This window comes from Brachionichthys hirsutus, chromosome 19, assembly GCF_040956055.1.
Source record: "Brachionichthys hirsutus isolate HB-005 chromosome 19, CSIRO-AGI_Bhir_v1, whole genome shotgun sequence".
NCBI classification, from domain to species: Eukaryota; Metazoa; Chordata; class Actinopteri; order Lophiiformes; family Brachionichthyidae; genus Brachionichthys; species Brachionichthys hirsutus.
Window position 1 is genome coordinate 1,065,874 of NC_090915.1, and position 16,091 is coordinate 1,081,964.

General features: G+C 45.0%; 1 protein-coding gene and 1 pseudogene across 1 annotated transcript; both read right to left on the reverse strand.

Annotated features, from left to right (window-relative positions):
* Nucleotides 1–826: 826 nt before the first annotated feature.
* On the reverse strand, nucleotides 827–2,606 carry LOC137908685 (ubiquitin carboxyl-terminal hydrolase isozyme L3-like; the record flags this gene model as incomplete). The annotated part of the gene is made up of 5 exons (XM_068753105.1): nucleotides 827–916; nucleotides 1,016–1,074; nucleotides 1,160–1,175; nucleotides 1,552–1,637; nucleotides 2,510–2,606. Coding segments are annotated over 5 exons (348 nt in total), but the record flags the coding sequence as incomplete, so codon positions are not given.
* Nucleotides 2,607–7,607: 5,001 nt separating this feature from the next.
* On the reverse strand, nucleotides 7,608–15,469 carry LOC137908837 (endoplasmic reticulum mannosyl-oligosaccharide 1,2-alpha-mannosidase-like; annotated as a pseudogene).
* Nucleotides 15,470–16,091: the final 622 nt, after the last annotated feature.

A 16,091-nucleotide genomic window follows, 5' to 3' on the forward strand; every position in this document is an offset into this window, starting at 1 on the left:
TATGGATGAAAATGCTAATCAATAAACTTGGGATGATTTTTCATCACATTCCTTGAAGTTTGCGCACTTGTATTTTCAGAGGACTTCACACGAGAGAACTCTCCTATTTCTTGGTTTCCTTTCCATTACTGACATTCTTCACCGATGACGAGGTAGATATAATATTTCTCTTATGATCCTCAGGCCTCAGATGTAAATGTCTTAAAATAACCCCGTTTATAAAAGGGGACAGAAAAAAACACGAGACAATGTTTCCTAAATGTGTCTTTTATTTGAGTTTTTTTGTAATTACAAAATGCAGGCACCTTGCAGTCGGCGTTTTTCATTGTCTACTTTTTGACAAGCTTTTTGTAACACTGCTTGCTGCATACAACAAACAGGGCTAGGCCCACCGGTGCCTTCAAAGCAACCTTTGCACAACACGCTTCTTCAACTAGTTTTAATCACAACACGAAACATGTGACCAAAATTAACACAAAAAAAGAGGATGAGACGCCTCTGATGTGGAACATTTGTTAAATTACTCCTTAACTGGAAACTGAACATGCCTTGTAAACAATCTTCAGTGCAGTGTGGTTAAAAGCTTTTCAGTCGCAAGAAACTGGAAGTTTGATATTTTAACAGGAAATATTGTTGCACTATATTGCACTGATTTATTTCCAATTCCATGGAAGCAAGAGAGTCATGAGAACAGAGCATCGCTTCAGAATGACATCCCTGAAATTGCATTAAGTAAACGGTAAAGCCACTCTAAAAGAAAAAGAAAAACTCATTTTCTAAGTCACATCAGTACTTGAGAATTTTCTTTGTTTGCAGGGACGTTTCCTCAGTTTGAATCCTTGGACAGAGCAATGATGGTGAAACTGACCTCCTGAAGGTCGCGTTTCATGAACGCCTTACAAACCTCGACGGCATCCTGGAGCGCGATCAAACACAAAGAACGAGATTAAATGCGCGGCAGCCCGAAAATACATTTTTGTTTAAACTTGCTTGTGTTTTTTTTGTGAGGTCTCACCTCAAGGAGAGTATCTTCTGAAGTTTTCCCATGGACAATCGGGAAAGGCTTACGACCATCTAAAAAACAAACAAACAAACAAACAAAAGGAGTTCTTCAAATCACAGCTCGTTCATTCATCTTCCCAATTGCTTTGTCCGGTACCGGGTCGCGCTGGAGCCTATTCCAGCAGTCAATGGGCAAGAGGCGGGGTACACCCTGGACAAGCCGCCAGGTCATTGCAGGGCCACATACAGACTGACAATTATTCACACACACACCTACGGACAATTTAGCGTAACCAATTCACCTAATTTTGCATGTTTTTGGCCGTGGGAGGAGAGTTGTGCATTTAAAGTAATTAATCATTTTATTTGTCACTTACTAAAAAATAAGTGACAAATATGACTGAATGAGTATGATTCTTGTAAATCAACAGATTTTATTGAAATGAAAAGCTGACTAAAACATCAGATTCCTCACTCTTCTGGATATTGCTGAAAACCTCATTATTGCATCCTTGATTCAAGATTTTCTTGTCAGCATTTTTTTCTTACCTCATCTTTTTCCAGGAAGGCAGCCTTTTTCTCCGGGGTCATTGGAACCATTTCTTCAACAAACTTCTTAAGTGCAGAACCGGCCTCTAAGTAGAAAGTGCAATGCTCGGTAAAATCGATACAGATATGTCGACAAAGTATCGAGATTTAGAGATGAGATAAGATCGTGTGCAATCAAGATTGTTAATCTTTCTTTCTAAAAATACAGGTATTACAATACCTAATGCACGTTTTTTCTACTAAACATATCTGTACAATGAACGCATGTAATTATTTTCACGCTTTAAAAAAATATATAATTAGAATAAGTAACTAGTTATGAAGCAAAGTGCTTTACAATGATGACGAAATAGTACATTAGACACAAAATTATAACATTTCACAGTAAGGAGGCAGCACAGGATATTTATTAGAAACAAAATAAAAAGTAGAAACCATTAAGAAGAATAATGAAATATGCACGAACATGATTTAGAAGCTAAAACATATACAAATGTATTAAGTTGTCATTTAAAGATGTTACGTCTCTTGCAGCTCATGAGGAGTTTTATAATTTTGTAGTTTGAAAGCAGAGGCGCCTGTTTTCTTGCAAGTAAAATTTTATGCATATAAAAATCCTGAACGAGAGCTTGCGAGTGACTATTTTTATAATTAAGAGATTTATAAACAAGGAACAGATCCTTAAAGTCTAAATTCTGACAAACACTGGAATGAAACTGGATTACTAAATAAAGTACAGACTATGGTTATAAATGTTGTTTTTGCCATTAACTGCCTTGGGATACCAGTAAAATGAGTATTTCAAGAATCAAGTCTATTTGAAATGAAAGCACAAATACATTTATCAGCGTCTTGAATGGAATTACTTTAGTAAAATGTCTTCGACAATGAAAAGCATCAGGCCCAAGATATACATTTACATTTCTACCATTTCATACACAACGGACAAGGTGCTCACCAAATTCCAGGTGAGCCAGGTTGTTGGCTATGGCATGAATCAATCCTATTGTACCACAAGCGTTTCCAATGGTTTGCTTCATGAAGTAGACGTTTGGCGAGACGTTTGGTTACGGTATATAAAAATGTATATGGCATTATTAAGGTAAAACATCCATCATGTTATGGTTCTTTAACATTAGGGAAATCCATTTTTCACCAAATGTGTTGCAAAGAGAATAAACTTACGTTCTCTGTCTCTGGGAACAGAAGTAGCACGGCACACACCGACCTTCAGAAAATTAAAATCCACCATATACAGCATTTTGAAAAGCAAAATCAAATATATTAAATACATTTCTTATAGAAATATATTATTTTTAATGCCTAAATAGTTATACCTCGATTCTTTGTCCGATAAATTCAAGCTGTTATAATGTAATGCTCACACGTATGTCTGCTGCTGAAGATCGTTGATCCCTCTGGGATGATTTGCCACAAGTCTTATAAGATGACAATTCCGCAGTTCCAGGTCCGTATTTATGGGTGAGAGCATCGTGCTGCTGGTGCAAGGGATTATTGTTTTATTCTGAGATTCTGATTCATACTCTGCAGAATTTCCACAAGCAGCTGAAGGAGATTGCAGCTGTCATGGAGACTGTATGATGACGCAAAGACATCTGAGCACGTTTTGGATACCATAACCTGCAAATGTCAACAGTGGGCTTCGCTTCGCACCTCTCCTTTTTACAGATTCCATAAAGTTGTAAAGCTTTACTTTTGAGTCCTCTAGTTGTTGTACTTCCTCTCACCAATTGATCCAGGTGTCTGGAATTCAGTTATAAGGACATTTTACAGAAGACTTTGGCAGATTATTAAATAGAGCAAACTAAAACAAATACTGTGGATCACAATATCGCTGCAATAGAATCGTTTATTGCCATGTGCACAGGTACTAATACTAATCAATCCAAAAAGCATCCGGTAATTGTTGTTTCCAAACTGAGGTGTTCCTTCAACCTTATGCACATTTTAGAGGATGTAGTTTGATATTACATGATAAACATGGGGTGGATGACATAATAGAAACACCTGCCAAAAAATAGCCTTATAATTAAACGGCACCACCAGGTACCTGCAGAATCCAATCATGTTCTGTGGTGCGAGTTATTGCTGGGTCTTTATACTAAACTGTATTAACTTTAAATAGCTGTACTTATTACAATACAATACAATACAATACTTTATTAATCTGTCCCTTGGAGGGCAATTTGGTTTACAGCAGTTTGAACTGCTGCTGGTCGCAGCGTGCGCATGCACTGGAACTGGAATACCAAGTGTATGTCTAAGTATATTGTAAATGACTGATGTTAAAACTGCCTCATTTTTTGGGGTAAAATGTCTTGAAATTTAACCTGAATTTCAGTTTGACTCCTGTTTTGCAACTTTCACAGACCAGAGTGTGAAGGTGCCTGTTGTTTCTGTTGTATTATTCTGCGTATGCTATAATTTTCAAACGTTTCAAATTTCAAACTTCAAACTTGAAACAACCTTTAAAATCAGAATTTTTTTTTGTTCATGTCTAAATTGTGTCAGCTTCTGTATTTGTTCTTTGTCTTTTTATGGTTCTGCAAAGGGTTTCAGGTATTCTTAACTTTTGTTTGTTTTCATTTTATTGTAATAAATATTTATTTAGAACTTTCATTGCATAGCTGAGAGCAAATCAAAAGCGCTGTTGTGCACTAAACGAGATATTTACTAAGTCTATTAGGATAATGCAATGTATTGTCAATCTGCCAATGAAAACGGTTGAGCTTAAGCTTGTTTGTCTTACTAATGGTGTATGAACGGCATCTGTAGGATGCACACAGGCCTCGCCAGCGGTGTGAACTCGAGGCGATGGCCTCGGTGATGAGGTTATATATGGTGTAGCTCCTATTTTTAGTGCAGTTCTTGGTAGTCCTGTGGAGCAGAGAGCACATCGCACATGATTTTTATGCAGCACTCTGAATGAGCAAACGCTGCTTGCAAGCAGTGGAGTTTCTTTCATTTGGAAACTGCCACAGTGAAGTATTGCATGCAGTTGTACTAACGTGGTATTTGCTCATTTCACCCAGTGAAGGCAGTAGATTATAACCATCAGAGCGACGGGCTGGAGAACTCCTGCTGAGGAAGAGGCTTTCCAGTCATCACCTCCGCCATTTGTTTTTTCTGGAAGGTATCTCAGAAAGTATTTACAGTATTGCTTTTTTTAAAGGTTTTTGCCAACATAATGAAGAATAATAAATGTAAAATGCCCAGGCATGGTGCACCAATGTTCCACCAGTTTGCACAATTGATTTTGGATTCTGATTAGGATCTATTACAGTAGAATCTGAGTGTGTGTGTGGCCCTGTGATGAACTGGCGGCTTGTCCAGGGTGTATCCTGCCTCTCGGCCATAAATTGTTGTCAACCCTTTTGTCGAGTCAACTTGTCGTCTTCTGCGTTGCAAAAGCAATAGCCCCTTACGCCTAGGATAGGCGCTCGGGCCTAATTACACGAGAAATAAAGACTATTCTTTGGAGGGATGACTCATCTCTGTGATTCGGCTCATTATGGGACGTTTCTGGTTTATACACTGAAGGACGGATCCTGCTGCCCTCTCATGTTGGGCAGCAGGCAATGTCATTTTGAGCGTGTCATGTTGGAAGTGTGAGCATTGATCTGATCAGGAAGAGGCTCATTCCAAGGAAAAAGCAACGACCACCGTTGGTCTCCTCCAGGTTTCCCTAAATGAATAATAAAAGCAATTAAACCTTTGATGAAAAGCTTCAATCAAAAACTTTATTGGCAGGACGAGGGTTTATAGTGGTGAAGCGTTTCAGTGAGCCACATTTACAAAGTGCTTAATGCAGTCACGTGACGTCTGAAGGTTTGATGAACGACGGGTATAAAGAGAAATATCATCAAAGCAATAGAACAAGCAAGTTAGTCATTGATTTCTGACTCGTTGTTGCGAGATGCAGGTTTCTTTCGTTTTCTTGCAAAGGTCAGTGAATTGATTGAACCAGTGAAAACAGTATTGATCCACGTTGGTCCCAGACACGGGGTCACAGTCACCGAGGCAGAAACCGCTGCGGGTACAAAACCTATCAAGACGTTTCGTCCACATCAGTGTAGAAATAATAGCGCTGTCATTCTGCTCTGGCTTGGATCCATTCATCATCATCATCATCACAACAGGAACAATTGGCCAATCAGCTGATAAAAGTTGATCAGGACAAAATATTTTGTACCAAAAATCTTAAAGTACAACTTCCTGTATGAAATTGACTTACACCAGACTAATGTTTATATACATAAAAGGAATCAGCAGTGCTCAACAATTAGACAGCAAAATGCAGAAGCGTGTGAAGAACTGGCTTCAGAAGCTCAGCCCGGGAGCAGAGGAGCTCGTGGTTGTTTACTTCCTCCGCCACCGGTCTCACAACACAAACGGGTGATCCTGAATATCCGACATGAAGGCTGGCTTCCTGCAGAACGACTCCTCCAGCATCAAAGGGATCAGGACCCGGTAGGAACACTCTGTTTGACCTTTGACCTCACAGATCCTCTCATCTGATCTGATCACCGTTCTTAATCGAACAGAAGTTAAACTGGTTTAATCAGGAATAACGAACTCTGAATCCTGTTCCGGCCGTGGTGCAGATGTTCTTCACAGACACTGGACCTGTGAGAAGAATATTCCTTTAAATTAGCACGTTTCATTTGCTGCCCTTGGATCAAAAGAAATGAAATATCAGAGTGGCAGCGAATGCTAAACTCCCACTTATTATGGGATTTAACCACCTTTTCATGCCCAATTTTGAAACACATAAAATAATTAATTTTTTGCCGGTTCTGAGCTTGGTTCAAAGTTTGGTGAGTTTTCGAGCATGTTTGGGGGGTCAAATTGCCGTTTAAACAGCAGAACAAAGAATAAAGAAGAATAAAGAATGTTTGCAAAAACAATATAACTTTTTTTCCGAGTGTGCGATTTCTACACAAAATACATTTTCGGAATGGTCTCGACAAGGGCTACGCGTCTGTGGGTGCACACAGACACACACAAACACGTATGTTTGTGTCAGGGTGTGTGCTGTTGAGTGTCGTGTGTGTGGGCGTGGGTGTGTTGGTCGCCCGATGGTTGACTCGCTGCGCTCGTCAACTCGTGTTTGTGGTTGTCTGTGTGTGTGCGTGTGTGTTGTTTAGTGTCGGGGTGTGTGTGTGTGCTGTTGAGTGTCGGTGTGTGTGTGCGCGTGAGCGTGTTGGTCGTCCTCAACAGCATGGCAAAGTTGGATGCCGAGCTCGTCAACTTTGTCGAGGGTTGACGAGCTGCGCTCGTCAACTTGTCGTCTTCTGCGTTGCAAAAGCAATAGCCCCTTACGCCTAGGATAGGCGCTCGGGCCTAATAAAATCTTTTCTTTGCTAGTTAAAAGCATCCTGCTTAAATTATTTATCAAATAAAAAAAAAATGTGCTGGCTGGAAAACTGAAATTGGTTCCGACTCCAGGACAACAGCCAGGACAGACGTGTCCAAGCATGTCTCTCTGATGTCTGTTCATGTCAGCCAATCGTAACGACACTCATCCACCAGAAACACCGAACACAAATCAAGCTGATTTTCGCCATAGTTACAAGTAATACTGACTGGACCTTCAGTAAGAATCAGCGACCACTGAGGTCAGTCTCCTTCACCTCGCATGACTTCCCCAGGGAAGAAACGGCTGTAGTTAGCACAGACACACACCAGAACGAGTTACAGAACCCCCACCCCCCCCCCCCCACCCCCCCACGCTGTCCTGTCTCCTGCTAGCACCACATCCCCATTTTCTTTAGACATTAGAGACCGGCTCTAACGGGAACCTTTTCCTGAGGAAGAATACAAAATAAAGGAGAAAAGTAAAGACATGGGAAAGTAAATTCCTCCACGTGGAGACGTGGACACGCAGGCGGATGGCATAGATCTGGTTCCCCGCTCAGCGCGGCAGTCCAGCCTGGACGGTTGCTTAAGACGCCTGACTGAGCAGCGATGACAGTCTCTGACTCAAACAGGACCCTGTGGGACTCCTCTTCACAGACCTCTCCCCCAGGGTGATATCATTTGGGAGGGGAGGGCCATATGGGGAAAGGATGTGCCTCTGTGTTGAAGACAAACTTGTCTAGACTCAGCAGCTCCATGTCATCGGAGAAGAGCAGATACAAGTACTTCAGCGTCTCGCCCAGGAAGAAGCTCTCCATCTTGTCCCGGGGCCCGGGGTTAGCCGGGTCACGGACGTTGTTGATGGACGTGTAGCCGCCATCCGGCACCTGCAGAACCAGTGAGATTCAGTTCAGTTCTGAGGTGCAACGGATCACAAATCAGTTTGGATCAGAGCAGATTTTAAGTTACATGTCGGATCAATTGTCAGATAAAAGTATGAATAAAAAATGGAACCATGGTCTTAAAGAAATCCACATTTAGTAAAATCTTAAAATGATTCTTAAATCTTTATTTAAAGTGCAATGATGCCTTAGTTCCTTGAGTGTTGTTGAATTACAGAAACAGTCATGGAATAATAGCAGGTCCACATTATTCAAAGAAGAACACTAGAAACGAAGCAAAACAGACCAAAGCTCAGAATTTCAGATTTTCTTTTCAAATTGAGAACGTCAATTATAGACCTCTCTGCAGCCACTGTAACCCTGCAACCCATCTTAGGAGGCTGCCATGGCAACACCGGGACATTTAATGCTTCCTCGTAGGACGCGTCTTCCTCTTTAACAGCATTAGCTAACATTTTGACTGCGTCTCCATTGCTAAAGAGCTCCTTAAAAATCGATCTATAATTCTTCCATAAAAATGTAGAAGTGGCCGTAAATTTGCTTCCAGACCCTTTTAGTCCAAGTGATCCATGAGTCACACATAATCCCTGGAGGGAGGGGTCCAATCCAGGATCCTCACACACATTAACCGTGGTCCGTGTCTTTCTACATACATATAAACGCTGAGGATCGTACCTTCGTGTAGTTATTGAAGCTCTGCAGAATCTCCCATCCCCAGTCTCTGTACATGTAGAACAGACTTTCCACTGTCTCTGGTCTCAGCAGGTTGTGTCTGTCGGCAGGCTGGGGGACGGAATGTGTCAAACTAAAATTATTTCAGAGATCACACATTACACATTATTTTGAACCGAGAGGAAACATTTTAATAAACATGTTGCGAGCATTAATGCCGATCAGAGGTAAGTGCTCTACAAGTGGAGCCGCTAAGCCTAGAATCATAATGAGCTCCTGCTTTATATCTATATTTGAGGTTAATGAAGCCAGCAGTGGAGACAAGTTAATAAAATGAAGATTGCACCGGCAGGCTGTGGCTACGACCCCATGATGGAATTAGACTGATTAAAATGTGCATTCAAAAGAAAGAATCAGTACACAACTGTGAAATAAAGAAAAAGCTCTCACCTGCTTACTACGGGGACAGAAACCCAAAGACAAGCTAAAAATGAAGACTTACAATCCGTCAGCCACCAGCCTCACCTTGACCATGACGTCACGGCCGTCACTCGACTGCAGGTTGAAGTGTGCGATCTCGGGGCTCAGCCCGGTCTCCATCTGTTTGTACATCTGGTGACACGTCTCCATTAGCTTCTCTGCTAGATCCATGTGGTCCCCCGGGAGGCCGTTGTGAACCCCCAGCGCCAAGGTTCCTGGCAGGAAGCACACAAGGTGATCCTGCAGAGCGAGGAGCAGACAGGAGGGAGGGAACTGAAATGATGGGCTACCAACAACAGGCCCGGCTGCTACAGGGGCAGACGCGTCAGTCTGGCCGATGACGGACCAACAACAGGCCCGGCTGCCACAGGGGCAGACGCGTCAGTCTGGCCAATGACGGACCAACAACAGGCCCGGCTGCTACAGGGGCAGACGCGTCAGTCTGGCAGGTGACGGACCAACAACAGGCCCGGCTGCTACAGGGGCAGACGCGTCAGTCTGGCCAATGACGGACCAACAACAGGCCCGGCTGCCACAGGGGCAGACGCGTCGGTCTGGCCGATGACGGACCAACAACAGGCCCGGCTGCTACAGGGGCAGACGCGTCAGTCTGGCCGATGACGGACCAACAACAGGCCCGGCTGCTACAGGGGCAGACGCGTCGGTCTGGCCGATGACGGACCAACAACAGGCCCGGCTGCTACAGGGGCAGACGCGTCGGTCTGGCCGATGACGGACCAACAACAGGCCCGGCTGCTACAGGGGCAGACGCGTCGGTCTGGCCGATGACGGACCAACAACAGGCCCGGCTGCTACAGGGGCAGACGCGTCGGTCTGGCAGGTGACGGACCAACAACAGGCCCGGCTGCTACAGGGGCAGACGCGTCGGTCTGGCCGATGACGGACCAACAACAGGCCCGGCTGCTACAGGGGCAGACGCGTCGGTCTGGCCGATGACGGACCAACAACAGGCCCGGCTGCTACAGGGGCAGACGCGTCAGTCTGGCCGATGACGGACCAACAACAGGCCCGGCTGCTACAGGGGCAGACGCGTCGGTCTGGCCGATGACGGACCAACAACAGGCCCGGCTGCTACAGGGGCAGACGCGTCAGTCTGGCCGATGACGGACCAACAACAGGCCCGGCTGCTACAGGGGCAGACGCGTCGGTCTGGCCGATGACGGACCAACAACAGGCCCGGCTGCTACAGGGGCAGACGCGTCGGTCTGGCCGATGACGGACCAACAACAGGCCCGGCTGCTACAGGGGCAGACGCGTCGGTCTGGCCGATGACGGACCAACAACAGGCCCGGCTGCTACAGGGGCAGACGCGTCAGTCTGGCCGATGACGGACCAACAACAGGCCCGGCTGCTACAGGGGCAGACGCGTCGGTCTGGCCGATGACGGACCAACACAAGCACGTTAATACGGAAGGCGTTCTATGTCGATGTGGGTTTGTTGAGTTTTGGCAGTGCAGCACATGCATGCGATTGAAAATGGGGGTTTCCAGCCGCTCCATTGGTTAAAGAAGGAACATGTGACTTCATGCCCCCCCCCCCATATCTGTACAAGAAGTTCAGGTTGAGCATCCTCACCATCTTGGGGTTGAAACGGTTATTGGACAACTCTCCTACAAAGGTGAGTCTGTTGGGCCCCGTCTGCTTCACCAGGTGTTTCTTCACGCCGTCTACAGCCTGGATGTAATCCTCCAGCAGGCTGGACCAATCACAAGAAGGCAACAGCTAACGTAACACATCGTGCACACGGCGCCACAAACTCACAGAGAAATCTATTTAGTTGATGTCAGATACACGATCACACTTAGAACGGACCGATGATAATCCTAAATATTCAGCTTTGAAATGTGACTCCTCTGAAAGCGCGTACTCGTCTTCGCTCTTGGCTCCCTGGATCCACTGCTTCAGCAGGTACTCAGTAGCTGTCTGCCCTGGCTCCCAGCGTGAACACTCCCTTGTGGGTGAACTGGCCGCTGTTGGTGTTGATGAACATGGGCACCAGGCCGTCGTGTTTCCCTGGCAGCTTGTGGACCAGCTTCATGACCTCATTCACAACTTCCTGTAACGAGTAAAACAGCCATCAACCGCCTCACGCCCGACAGCCAGCATGTTGAACTGCTTAAAAAGTGCTCTTTCAACTGCGTATCAGCGCTTGTTCCATTTTAATTGGACTGGGCTGATGATGGACTCGATGCTCGTCAGGTCAGCTACACAATGCAACGCTCTTTCTACTGCCTTCAGCCGTTTCTCATTCCGTCGCTCCTGACCTGGTACTGTGGCTCCTGGGTGAGACGGCTGAGCTCTCGGAATTCCAGCTGGATGCTCGTGACCTCAGCCAGAGTACTGTCTGAAGTCCATCGGGGCGGGTGGGCCGTTCCCTTCCCGATGTTTACGTCTGAGAACGGGATCTTTGACGGGGTTTTAAAAGCAGGCATCAACCTGGACCCAAGGTCCGTCTTTAAGTGGAGAAAAGAAACATTATTATGGTAGAAAATTAGATCTATTAGGCCCCGAGCGCCTAATTCGTATTCTGGTCAGACTCAAAGCGGCGACGGGCTTTTACGGACTGACTCACAGCTTTTTCTAGGAAGAGCTGGTCTCCCGTCAGATGGTAGGTGCTCAGCAGGCCGCCAAGGACCCGGATAGTCGTCTCAAACAGATTCACGTCCACGTTCTTGTTGAAGGAGAGCTCTTTCTCCACCCAGTTCTTTGCCTCTAAAAACTCTGGAGTGAGTGAGAGGCATTAATTAAAAGTCTAAAAATCAAATCGTCTTGTACGAATCACGTCACACTAAAAACTCAACAGAACATGTTTCGTTCCTGTAACATTTGTTGGGCTCAAACAAGGATATTTTTGAGCGACACCGATCTGCGCACAGCTCAAAATATGCAAAGATCTAACGTCGCTCCAATAACTGATGATACTACCTTCTTTAAGGCCCATAATCCACATGGTGTCCAGAGAGTCAACAATCGTTAGCCCGAGTCCAAACCACTCGCCGAAAGACTTGGAGATAGGTTTGAATTCATCGTGACCCCAGGCATGGTTCTTGTAACCTTTCCATGCATGCCTGAAGGCGTCACGTACGGCCTCCAGTCTGTCCACAGCTCCAGCTGGAACAAACAAACAAACACGGGACTAAATAAAGACAACCGGCAGTTATGTCTTTGTTGACGGTCTCTCAGCAGTTCAGATCTCATTTTAGGAGTCAGTGAAGAACATTCTCTGTGATGTGTTGATATTGTTGCTTTGGGAAAATGTCCAAACTTTCAAAACGCTAAAAACAAAGGAGAGACTGCAGGAGTAATTGTTGCTCTCTGGGATTTCCATTCCTCAGATTTGTACTGACCTGCCTGTGGGACTGTGTCAGCAGGTTTGGGGGGGGTGGCTGCAGTTAACGGTAAAGCTTCTGTGGCCTGGTCGGCTTCGATCATGGCAAGTACAGTCACACAGTAGCATGTATTACAGTACAAGTACAGTCACACAGTAGCATGTATTACAGTACAAGTACAGTCAAACAGTAGCATGTATTACAGTACAAGTACAGTCAAACATCCTGTCTAAGAGGAGCATTTCTAAAAAGCCCTTGCAGTCTTGTTTCCGTTGAAAGTCCTTCGTACATAAATCATCGGCATTTAACAATACAAATAAAACTAATATTAAATTACTAACTTGATGCAATATAAAATAATACATTAAAAATAAATTACTCCACAGATATAAAATAACAATAAATTCAAATTAAATTACACCTCAGATGCAAAATTACAATAGATTAAAGTTAATAGGACAGTATGTGCAACGTGCAAGCAGCTCACAGATAAAGGTGAGTGTCAATAGTGGATTATAAAATTGAAAAAGAGTGTGTGTGTGTGTGTGTGTGTGTGTGTGTGTGTGTGAGAGAGTGGGGGGGTAATTCAACTTAATATTTATAATAACAGAGAGAAGATCTAATCTAATGTGGACATCTGAAGTCAGACTAAGACAAAGCCGAGCAGTTGTTTAATACAAAATCAAACCGCTCACCTGACAATCTTCTTGTTTTTATCCTCCTCTTCTTCAACCACCTCTTGCTTTTCCCTGCCTGCTGTGTCCACATCGTTGTGCAGACTGGGCGGACCTCTTTTGTTTGAGAAAATCTTTTTCTGTGGATAAAAGAGCAGCTAGGACTACAAATGGGGGGGACGGGGACGTGAACAGATAATGGAAAACAACTAAAACACATCTGTATGTCAGTCCAGCAGTGCCCTGATATCAATAAAGTTTCATCAAAGTAAAGTTGAGATGTTCTCTCTGGAGAATCAAAAACCTGGACTGGAGTGAGTAAAGGTGAGATCAGTTCTGATCTCACCTTTATGGGAGGTTTAGCCAGCATGGGGACGTCTGGCTCTCTGGACTTGGCCTCAGAATCTGGACCTGAATCGAGGCTCAGAGCTGGCCCCACATGTGGTCCTGCCACAGGAGCCACAGCCTGACCCAACGCAGACTTCACATCCGGATGAACGGTCCTCAGGAACCTCTCATTCAGCTCCAGCCAGTCGTCCCTGTCGTCCAACCCTAATCACACACACACACACACACACACGCACACGCACACACACAGTGAACAGGAAGACAGGCCGCGGGTCAGCACGTCTGAAGCCGAGCAGTCGAGCCTCCACGAGAAGCAGATCGATCTACTCCGCCGAGCCTGGATCTGCTTGTACAAACACGCTAGCTTAGCATAGACATCAAACACAGCTCATCCACGAGTACACAAAACTTAAATCTAGTAAACACACAAGCACAGACATGCATTTATCACTGTGTGTGTGTGTGTGCGTGTGTTACCTGACCACTGCTCCGTGATGCTGGGTAAGCAGAGCAGTCCAAATAAGAGCAGAAGACCCAGCAGCATCAGGACGATGCTGCGCTGGAGCCGGGACAGCTGCTTCCATTTCTGTAGTTAAACACAGCAGATGAACACTGAGTGCGGACCACACAACACCCCCCCACACACACACACACACCCCCCCCCCCACTGCTTAAAGCAACAAGCAACAGGCCATTCTACTGCACACACAGCAGAGAGGCTTACCCTGAGCAAACGCTGCGTCTCCGAGTCTCCACCCGATGCTTTAAGCACACAATGCGAGCAGGGCAGAGGGACAGACGTGATCACCGTCCCTCAGGACACCACCCCGCTACCTGGTCTAATGAACACCCGGGCAACACCGTGAAACTGTTGCGCCATCACCTGCGAGTGCTGACGGAGCACACTTGATCTCTGAGGACGTTTACTTTTTGGGCTGCAGCTCATGCACCGGAACTGAAGCATTCTAAGAATGCGCCGTAGCAAAGCTTGCATGGAATTGGTTTTCCTTATTCTGGACATTTTTGCGGGACTGTGCTTATACAAAAGAAGCATTTATTTAAGTAAAACTGGTTTAGACTTTGTTTCTGAAGCTCCCCTTGTGGCATTCAGGTGTCGACATTAAGTCATACACTGTAGTAAAAGCTCTGGGACATTAACCCCTGATATCAGAAGAGGGAATTCCTTTCAAAGATGAGGCCTCACCAGGCCGGAGAGATTCCCAGCCTGCCTAGCATCTGATCGGAGATGTTAAACACCAATCGAAATCCTTTTTACTGCTGTTCTAACAAGCCAAAAATAAAATAAAATAAATAAATAAATAAATAAAAACTAACAAGCCAAAGAACACGACTCAGAGGATGGCTATCAAATATTTGCCCATCCAGAATGGAAAAACTAGTTTCCTAGAAGAGAACAGATCATGTGAATAAGCGTTAGTTATTAACAGTTTGTGAAAAACAATATACCTGCAAAACCTGAACATCAAGTGTAGGAGAAGAACAAAACTAAATTTACTCCACTGTGATGACCGGACACATTCAGGCGGCGTCACAGAAAAAGAGGTGAAAGGATGAAAACAAATCATCGATTGGTTTAACAGAGCTGCTCCATCTCAATGAAGTGATCAAATACCGTTGCTTAGCTGGACGCTAGCAGCTGAAGCCTTTCAGCACACACGGTAGCGCAACAGGCCACACGATCATAGGCGATGATCAGCCAACAAGCAGAAGGTTTGCTCTACCATTCATATCCAGCTGAGGCATCCTTTGATATCTCATTATGGATCAGGCTGCAAAACAGGCAGCCACTCAGCGTCATCACTAAAGAGCTTTTTATTGTGATAAAGGCAGCATGAGTTAAAGCAACAAGCAACGATGTTTGAAGTATTTCTGCAGCATTATAACGTTGCCGGAGAGCTGCTGGTGCTGGTGGTTAATCTGGGATGGATTTGTGAAGTTCAACACGGGCTCATAACCTCGCTCTGGACTCGGTCGAGACTCGAAAGAGACTCACCCTCCAGCAGGACGTCCTCCGGTGTTTGCCGTTGTTGTACGAGGAAGGATCACCGAGAGTCAGAGAGATGAAGTCCTTTCTGGAAGGTGGGTGCATCATCTGATGGGGTCAAAGGTCGTAGCTCATAGAAGCTGAATGAGAAGAGGAAAGGTTAACTCTAATGATCACATTATTAACACAACTACCACGCCTTCAATACAGTTTGAGGACAAAGGAAGGCAGGGACTAATACACAACTGCGTACTCCCAGTGTGTGCAGCACAATGGGAACCTGGACTAATACGTCAGAGTATCTACAGGAAAGCCAGGCTGCGCTGGGATGACGGGTAAAGTCATGGAAGGGTTCCGGTGAGTTTCTGAAGCATATCATGTCTAAATATTAAAGGGGAATGTGTTGCTCCTCTGAGGTTCAGAGGGCATACGTGAGTGAAGTAATCAGCCTGCTGGTGATAAAGAATGGAGAGAGACACTGTAGTTAGCTGCGTTTACTTCACAGAACAGGATATAGTTCTTCCTCTACAGGTGCCTTCGCTACTCTCTACCAGTGCGCGCTATGCGCCATCTACTGGACGGCGTAGGAATTACATGCAACTCCAAAGAGCTTGTATGGGAACCAAATGAATTAATACGTGTAAATAACGCTATTCACAGAAAATAAAATTGTAGGGTTGTCTGTTTTTAATAAATCTTATCAAATAATATTTTAACCCATGCCTTGCTA